Source organism: Limulus polyphemus, unplaced genomic scaffold, assembly GCF_000517525.1.
Source record: "Limulus polyphemus unplaced genomic scaffold, Limulus_polyphemus-2.1.2 Scaffold2201, whole genome shotgun sequence".
In the NCBI taxonomy this organism is placed as follows: Eukaryota; Metazoa; Arthropoda; class Merostomata; order Xiphosura; family Limulidae; genus Limulus; species Limulus polyphemus.
This window is the reverse complement of record NW_013667811.1, coordinates 139,566-149,004: the sequence shown is the minus strand read 5'-3', so window position 1 is coordinate 149,004 and position 9,439 is coordinate 139,566. Positions and strand designations below refer to the sequence as shown.

Here is a 9,439-nt window from a genome sequence, read left to right as displayed (position 1 = left end):
AACAAGAATAATAATAGAAAAAGTTAATATATATATATATATATATATATACAGACATTATTGTGTATCATAATGATAGTATGCATTTTCTTGTGTGCTAAGCGTGATAAGACCTCGAAGCAATGTTATCAATAAGTTCAATGTACATGACAAAAAAGAAAAATCACGCTAGAATGTAGAAGTTTTTCTTTTCTTTACGAATTTCAAATCAGAGATTGTAATGGATAGATTATGAGGAAGATGAAAATTTTGTTTTCAGAGTTAATATAGATTAAAATAGCTATTATTTGGACCCACCTCAAGTCTCAATTCTAAACTTTAAAAACTTGAGAACATTTCATTAAAATTATATTAACGTAATTTGTACATTAGATAAACACGTATTTTATGCAACGAAGGTAAATTACCGCTGTTTTCTATCTACCACACCCTATTTAACAAAAATTATACACTCGAAGAAGTATTTGCGCAAAGACTCCAAATATGTAGGAGCAGCTCTGTAGTGTTTCAAGTAGCAATTAACTTTTTTTATTACACCTACAGTTATAAAATATTTAACTAATTGCGAGGGAACTAATTCTGAATATAGTGGCGATTTCTGTATTAAATATGCTACACTCACCTCAGCAGGAAAGGCGTATCCGCCGACCGAATGTTCAGAACCTCTATTGTCGACTCTGCCAAAATGAATGTGAATCTCCTGAAATCGGTATTTATACGACAGAGGTCCGCCTGTGATGTTCAATTTGGCTACGTTTGGCGTTGTGTCAGCTTCGAAAATGATGCTGTGTCCAGTATTCCTTATGGTACCACTGACCTAAACAATTTCAAGTTTTGGCAATATATAACTTGAAGAGGATTTGGTATTTATTATAATTTCTGACAGATACAAATATTCAGACGTAATTATTATGACTTTTATTTTCTATAAACTATTTAATCAAAAGCAGCGTGCAAAAAAAATTGATTAATAGCATGCAACACACAAAATAGATTATTTACGAACATGCAACGCTAAAAGCAAATATTTTGACAAAATAACTCGTTGTCAACGGTGTATTACGAAATCAATACACAGATGTTGAATACATTATATTAAAACGGTTTTGGAACCTTATAACGTCGTTACAGTCCATGTCGCCACGTCCGGTCAATTCTCTATTCGAGGACGTGTATCTTGACAACAGTTGTCGTGTTCAAAGTACACAACTCCTCCCTAAGGCCTTTACATAATCCATCTAACATATAAGGACGACGATTTTCCGGTGCCCGTTTTAACAGAAATTCATAGGCATTTCTTCGTGCGGAATAGGATGAATATCCGTTTCATTCTCCAGCTACTTGAGGTGTATGACGGTTCAACGGATATGTCTCGAAAGCAGCTTGCGAACACCTCACTTGTGTCGCTTTTCGAGACGGAGATAATTTTTTATTATGTTGCATACTGTTGTCTGGAACACACTGACGGATCTTGCTACTGACGTTTGTGTTTATGGATTCTCATCTGTTATGGGACGTTGCATTTGGCTTACCATAACTGGGTACAATTTGTTGCAGGTCTCTTTCTGGATGGCGCCGATTCCCCAAGTAAATCCATATTCCTTTATTTCCCAATGTCATTAAGTACAAGGGATATTCCATCTTAGGAAAGCGATCAGTTTTCGGTGACATCACCCTATCGATGTTACGCTAAACATTTAATTCTGATACATACCGTTACACCATTACTTTATATCGGCTTCGGTTGTCACGTGACTTGCTAGTGTGCTTATTCAAAATTGTTTTATTATAGCGTACTCAACCCTCTGTAGAAATAATAGAGTATCGATATTGCCTCAAAGGGCAGAACTAGTTTAGAATTTCGAAAAGCAAATATATATATATATATTTTTGCTTCATTTATATACATAAATGGAGTTAAGACTAAATTGCAAAGGAGATATTTCAAGTTTGGAACAGATTTGCTCTCACAATCAATTTACGAAATGTAACATCCTGTTTTCAAGGTTTGTACAAGATGCAAATCTGGATTCACTGAACTTTTCAAAATATAATAAAACCTCTTCTAATACTATATGCATTAAAACGAAAATAATTATTTTCAATGCACCGATTGAAAAATAATTAAAGCAAACTTTTGATTGTTAGAGGTTCAAATATGATCCACACGTTTAACAGGTAATACGTTATTATATTCTTATACTAGAAACTTTCCAGCTCTTTCAAACGGTTATAATATCGCTAATTTCAACAGAAACTACTCGCTACAGCCACAAAAGTGAAGCAACTGGTCAAGCTTTCATTTTTTTACGTAAATATATCACGAAACTGGCGTAATTGTAAGTTTGTAAACATTTTATACCCCAAAATCATATTATGCGTTTCGTAAGATCCATTTTGTAAGATATTCCCTAAACTAGGTCGTAGTTATTACTCAGCCTACCTACAAGTTTAATGTGTATTATTACTTTCGGCTTTTTGCACTCGTTTAGCCTAAAACACATTAATTATAATGCTTGTTGTATCCACTAACAGAAAGGAAAGTGTGGCGTAACGCATTTCGGTTCTGAAGGCCAGCGTAACACTATTGTAATAACATTATGTTTTGATATAATTCAGACACGACAAAATGTTATTTTTAGCTCATTGTTACATATGGGACTTTAATAGAATAATGATAATTCAGTTTTCTAACAAAATAAAGTTGTGGTGAATTAAACAATTAAATATCTATTGTTCAGCTGATTTTTCAACAGAAGATAAATAATTGTACTTTGTTTTTGTTATTTTCAACCTCTGATGTTCAGAACTTTTCTTGATAGCATACTTAGCTTGAAAATCTCCAGTCAAATGTTCAACTCTTGGAAAAACTTATTTCATAACTTGTTTTGTCTACTCATAATATCAATCATATGCATTGCGTTTTCCCCCCAAACTGTGAGTTTTACGAGTAAAGAACTTGTCTAGTTAATTATGTATTTGAGATCTGATTTTGCATTTTAAATAACAATATTACCCTCAATATTAAGTTTCTTTCAGTAAAAATTATAGCAACGATAAACATATTATAAAGTAGCACAGGGTTGGACCAGTTCTGATCTCTTGTATTCCTAGTGTTTTCTTCTTTATTATACTAAGAGCTAATCACGTTTGTAAGAATGATGTTTCAAGTCCCATGCTGCCCTTCGAACGACTTCCTCCAACATCGTTCGTGTTCATTATATTGATCATGTTTGCGTACTGTTGCCCAACATTGCAACTTCCATTGTAACAACTTTCTCCGAAGACTGGCGAGATGAATCTTAGACCATGCACATCGATAAACTTTCCAAAGAGCCTTCCTATATGCTCACTTCAATGCCATCTTTAATCAAACCAAAGGCACAAACGTTAATTGGAGCTGAATCCGGGGAGTTGTGGTCCAATTAGATTGTTGTGATTTCAGCTTCTTCGGTCATTTTTGTAATGTAAACAGTCATTGGTTTCAAGGAGTGGTTAGAAGTTGATGAATCTCTGGCCTGTGAGCTTTTGTCAACTTCAAATCCTTGTTTATCATCTCATTAAGGGCACTAGGAAAGATGGCTAACTTCACTGCATTGTTTACTTTCGTGGATATCGCATTAACTTTGCGAATGAGAGCATACATTCGTTCTGGTAAGGAGTGTGAATTTGGATCACCTTGATTTCCTAAATACTGTTGTAAAAATGTTCCACTTTCATTGAAAACACTGATGACCTTTTTATTCAAAAATGTTGTGTCCATTGTCTCTATATCGTTTACGTTTAACAATCTTAGAAATGGATGTAACACATTCCTCCAGGCGTATGTCTATCCGTGAAAGTATTGCACTGCTTAATAATTCGGACTTCGCATAGTGTTAATAATATATAAAATTTAAACATGCCACACGTGATGATACGACTCGCGTTTATCACAACATATCATTGTATTAGCATATATAAATCATTCTTATAAAATACAGTTAACTCTTTATATACTTTATTTAAAATTTGTATATGTAAATCAATACGTAACTATCTTGACGTTCTTTTTTTTTTATGAGATATTTTAATATTACAATTTATAGTTTTGCGTTCGTTATTTATTATTTTGGGTTTTTCATCATGAATGACACCTGGGGAGGGTAACCACTCAGCAGCATCTGCCGCCTACAGTGACTACCCTTGACCAAGTAGCGGGATTAACTTATATGGTTATAATGTCCCCATTGATATAGACATATGGCGTATCGAACCTTGGACTGATAGCATGGTATACTAACAACTATACCACACGTTGTTCGTTTACCCATTCCTTTTTTTTGTTGGTCTATACCGAGTTCGAGGAAATGTTACCTAAACAAGAAAATTTTAATTTAAAAAGTGTATATATATATATATATATTGTAAAATACTCTGTATTTGTTATTACACTAATATACTGTATACACATTATTTTCCCACTGCTTGACAAATTCAGTGTGGTTGACGTGTGTACAAAACAACGCCAATATTAACGTACAATAACCATGCCCTTACTCTAAGCTTGTCCACGTGGATTGGACGTAGATATGGATCAAACAACAGGACCTTGGGATCGATATCAATGGGAGATTGGCGTCGTCCTTTACTACACAAATTCCATTCTGGATTTAACAATCCCCAAAAGTTAGGACCTGAAAAACAGAACAGTAAAACCTTGTGAAGTATAATTGTTCTTTATCCTATTATCAAATAAGTTAGTTCGACATAAAAAAAAACAGTTTGAAGGACAAAAAGATTAAAATGAAAAAAACAACAACAACATTCTATTTGTATTCCATAATATTCATATTTCACAAGATATTAATAAAGTGGTATTTTTAATATATTCTTAAATACACAATAGTTTATAAACAAATTTAGTTTTCGTTTTGTTTATTCTACTGTATCTTAAAACAAGTTGCAACCTTACAGCCTAAAAATATGCACGAGACGACAAAAGGTACATTAAATATGACGAACACACACACGAATAACTAGACATGTATATATATCCACATAGACGCATATGTAGTGTGTGTGTGTGTGTGTGTATCTTTTCATTGTCATTAAAGACATTATACCCCCTTCCTGATAGTTGGTTAAAGTTTCAAAATTATCCTTTCTAAAACAAAATAGAGAGCAGAATAGGTGTTTGATCAAAGCATTTTCACCTGTACATCAACGAGATGTGGCGTCTAAGTATAATATGTTTGTAGAATTATACATCTGTCATCCGATTAATTCCATTGGTTATTGCATTAAATACAATGTGAACAGTAAAAAGTTATAAAATGTGTGTGTATGTGTGCGCCTTCTATAATAACATGAACAGCCTCAGTGAGAGGACTGGGAATATCACTTAATATAATGTTTATCCAGTTCATATGGTTAGATGCTATTCTAGGTATTTTTAAATGAGCTGTTTTATTCTGTAATAAGCTGTTGTCTGCATTATTATATTTAGTAACTAATTTTGGGATCGTTTTAACTGAAATTTTATTATCGGTGTTTAATGCTTTTAATTTCAATCAATTTCCTTTATGACTAAGTTCACCAAAGTGTTTTTAGTTCATTCTATACTCTGCACTCCACAAAGTGTTTTTAGTTCATTCTATACTCTGCAATCCACAAAGTGTTTTTAGATCATTCTATACTCTGCAATCCACAAAGTGTTTTTAGTTCATTCTATACTCTGCACTCCACAAAGTGTTTTTAGTTCATTCTATACTCTGCACTCCACAAAATGTTTTAGTTCATTCTATACTCTGCACTCCACAAAGTGTTTTAGATCATTTTATACTCTGCACTCCACAAAGTGTTTTTAGATCATTTTTATATTCTGCACTCAACAAAGTGTTTTAGTTCATTTTATACTTTACACTTCACAAAGTGTTTAGTTCATTTTTTACTTTACACTTCACAAAGTGTTCTTAGTTCAATTTATACTTTACACTTCACAAAGTGTTCTTAGTTCAGTTTATACTTTTCACTTCACAAAGTGTTCTTAGTTCAGTTTATACTTTTCACTCCACAAGGTATTTTGAAAAACATTTTGAGCGAATGTATCAACTTTAACACTACTGGTTAAGTAGTACGATCTCTACTCTGATTTCAATGACATAAATATATAATTAAAATTGCCTGGTGTTAAAACAGTTTAAGGCTAAAAACTATCATTCTGTAAATAAATTTATAAATTTTTAATGACGTATAAGTAGTTCTTGAATAAACATTAAATCACTGAAAACATTGACATATAGGTACATAGATGCTAAATAATTACTTACTTATAAATCTTTACGCAAATTCTAGTCTAAACTTTCAATTTAATGTTCTTGGATTAAGGTTCACATTTACTTAAATCTTGTTGTGACAGTTAACATAACGCGGAAGTCGTACGAGTGTCTGCATTATCAACTATTTATGATTTTAGAAATGAAGCAGAATGTATCCACGTCCAAATTAGAAAAAAAAACAACTTAAGTGAATAAAATCGAAAGCGATTGAGGCTATGAGTCAGGTACTAAACATTCATTAGGAAACTAGCAAAAAATACAGTTACAAAGTTCATAGGTCAAGGTTATTGAGGATATCCGAAACATTCACTCTTTTCAAGACGTTAAATACATAATCCCAAATTTTTCCACGCACCTGGCATCTAGGTTGTTCTGTTGAAGTGTCGGCTTACGTAATATATCATATTTACCCAAATTGTTACACTGTTACTTGCATGAAAACAACAAGTCAAGTTGCTGCATTTAAAAATCGAAGTATGCGAAATTTTAGTTCATTCTAGTCTTGAGTAACAAATTATTTGCTATCGAGACCCGAACGTGACATGGTGGTTATCGTATCGGATTCGTGATTTGAGGGTCCCCGGTTCGAGACGCTTGTTCGCACTTGCAGTTGCGGGTGTGTTATAAAAGGAACACCGAAACTTCGTATTCGGTTATGAATAGTTGCTTTATACGGCGGGTGCAGCCGATTTATTGCCTTTTTTTCTGGTCCCTAATTCGGAACTAGGGGTGGCTATGCTGAACAGTGGGGGTCTCTGACCTAACCATTTAGCCCATTTGCTAGCGAGTGTTCATACCGTTATTGTGATTTTTATCATGTAAATAATTTATTTATGTTTATATATAGAAATCCGGATAAAGGGTTGAAGAGAATTTTTCTTATTGTTTAATTACTCTTTGTTCATGCATAAAATTGTGTCATCTGTCCTTGCAGAAACGATTAGCTCAGAGTATAATTACGAAAGCTTCGGATGATCGAGAGATTTGTATTGTGGTAATTTTTGATCATTCTAACAACTCTGTTTAGCACAAAATATGAAATACTTGAGGGATCAGTCCTCTTAATACATAAACAAAGTGTCTTTATTTTTTCCCATTCTTTCACTGCAAGTAGATGATTACATTGTATACTTAAACTTCACTAAATACACCCTCATTAAAATAAATTATTTGTGGAATGCCAACAATTGTTTCTAACAGCAGGGTAAAAGTTGGCTACGACTTTCCTTATGTATGAAAACGTAGCGTGCTGCAATAACAGCGTGTAATTAGAGAAATTTGAAACTAAGCAGTCCGTAGCTAATAATCTCATCAGCTGAAAAAGTTACTAGTAATGATGCATATATTTTTATTTAAAACAAAAGGAAGAGAACATCCATGAAATATCATTAAAAGTTTCTGGCATTTGGTAGGCAACTCATAATTCGATTTGACAAGTGACAAATTACACTGAATTTTATTAACGTCACGTGTGATTGGTTACGTTTTAAACCAATTAAACATATTGTTTCAACTTCAGTGTGATTGGTTACGTTTTAAACCAATTAAACATATTGTTTCAACTTAACAGTCAGTAAGATATTCCATGGCAGAGGTTCCCCTGCGGCTCAGCGGTAAGTTTGAAAGGTTATAACCTAAAAATTAGGTTTCGATACCTCAATGGGCAGAGCACAGATAGTCTATTGTGTAACTTTATGCTTGATAATAACTAAATAAACCACGAGAAAGAAAACCAAATGAAATTCACTCGCGTATCCGTGAATGAATAACGAACTTTTATTATAGCTTATTAACTTTATTGATTAACAACAAAAATGTATACAAGTAAATTAAAAGTAATCGCTTTCGGTAAATGGCAAATTACGCCTGGTAAAGGAGGTACACTTTCAGAAAATAGTCGAATAATTGGGTTTCTAATTTTGTTTATGTTGATTTTGTGTGTATTTGAATATCATGCAATTTAAAGTGATACTGTACATAAAATATAACTGATACAAAGTGGAACGTTGTAACTGTCGATTATGAGAAACAGCTGTAGGAGCACTTCCTAATTAAATTCCTAAATATATGTTCTTCCAACAATAAAAAGTTACACTAACAGAGTCATTTTGAAAAGTAGCTATGACTGAAATGTTAAGGAGACACTTTTTAATTATTTTGTTTTTTTAACAAAATAATTAAAAACTGTCTCTAAAAAACTACTAGTCTCCAACTGTGAAAATGTTAAGAACAGAACACAAACTTTGATAGTTAATCAACATGAGAAATATCGAAGTTTGTGTTCTGTAGTAGTAGTGGTGTGTTCATATTCTGGTTAAGAGCCGGTATTCTTAACTTAATAGCAAGAGATTCTAGCAATTGTGTAAATATAGATAGAATAAGAACTTCGATAGTTAAGTATATGAAGTAAAATTCACGATGTTAGAAAAACACGTAGTTCAAAAAGTCTTGATAGAAATAAATAAAAAACCATATAACCAGAGCGCTTTCGAAAGGTGGACCTTTCTTTTTTAGGGGCAAACTGGGCATAAAGTAACAGTAATATACTCATTTTTTTAACAATACCTGTAACTGAAATGTTATATAAACCCTTTACAATTTCTTTCATAAAATGTGTAGCTAATCCAAATATATTTTACACAATCATATTAAGAAGTCATTGTTACGACTCTTTCATGTTTTATCTACTTATTTACGCATATAGTTAACTGGCATAAGCGAAATAAATAAATGAAAAAAATGAATTCGGTCACGCGCTTCAAACACATTGTTTCACTTCACGGTTAGAAAGGTTTTTAGATATAGAAAAGAAGCAAAGAAATTTGTTGTTTGGTCTACCAGAAAGGGAAATATAATTAAATGTTTGTTGTTTGGTCTACCAGAAAGGGAAATATAATTACATTTTTGTTGTTTGGTCTACCAGAAAGGGAAATATGATTACATTTTTGTTGTTTGGTCTACCAGAAAGGGAAATATGATTACATTTTTGTTGTTTGGTCTACCAGAAAGGGAAATATAATTACTTTTTTGTTGTTTGGTCTACCAGAAAGGGAAGTATGATTACATTTTAGTTGTTTGGTCTACCAGAAAGGGAAGTATGATTACATTTTAGTTGTTTG

The 9,439-nt window shown here is 32.6% G+C and overlaps 1 protein-coding gene across 1 annotated transcript in view; it reads right to left on the bottom strand.

Moving 5' to 3' along the window:
- The window catches only part of LOC106466238 (carbonic anhydrase-related protein 10-like), a gene marked incomplete at its 3' end in the record, with an annotated part of 72,044 nt that overhangs the window by 59,224 nt on the left and 3,381 nt on the right, over window positions 1–9,439 (bottom strand). Inside the window, exons 2-3 of the mRNA XM_013926489.2 lie at window positions 4,540–4,676; window positions 623–817 (exon numbers count right to left, since the gene is read on the bottom strand). Coding sequence (XP_013781943.2) covers window positions 623–817; window positions 4,540–4,676 — 332 coding nt within the window. The remainder of the gene's footprint in view (window positions 1–622; window positions 818–4,539; window positions 4,677–9,439) is intronic.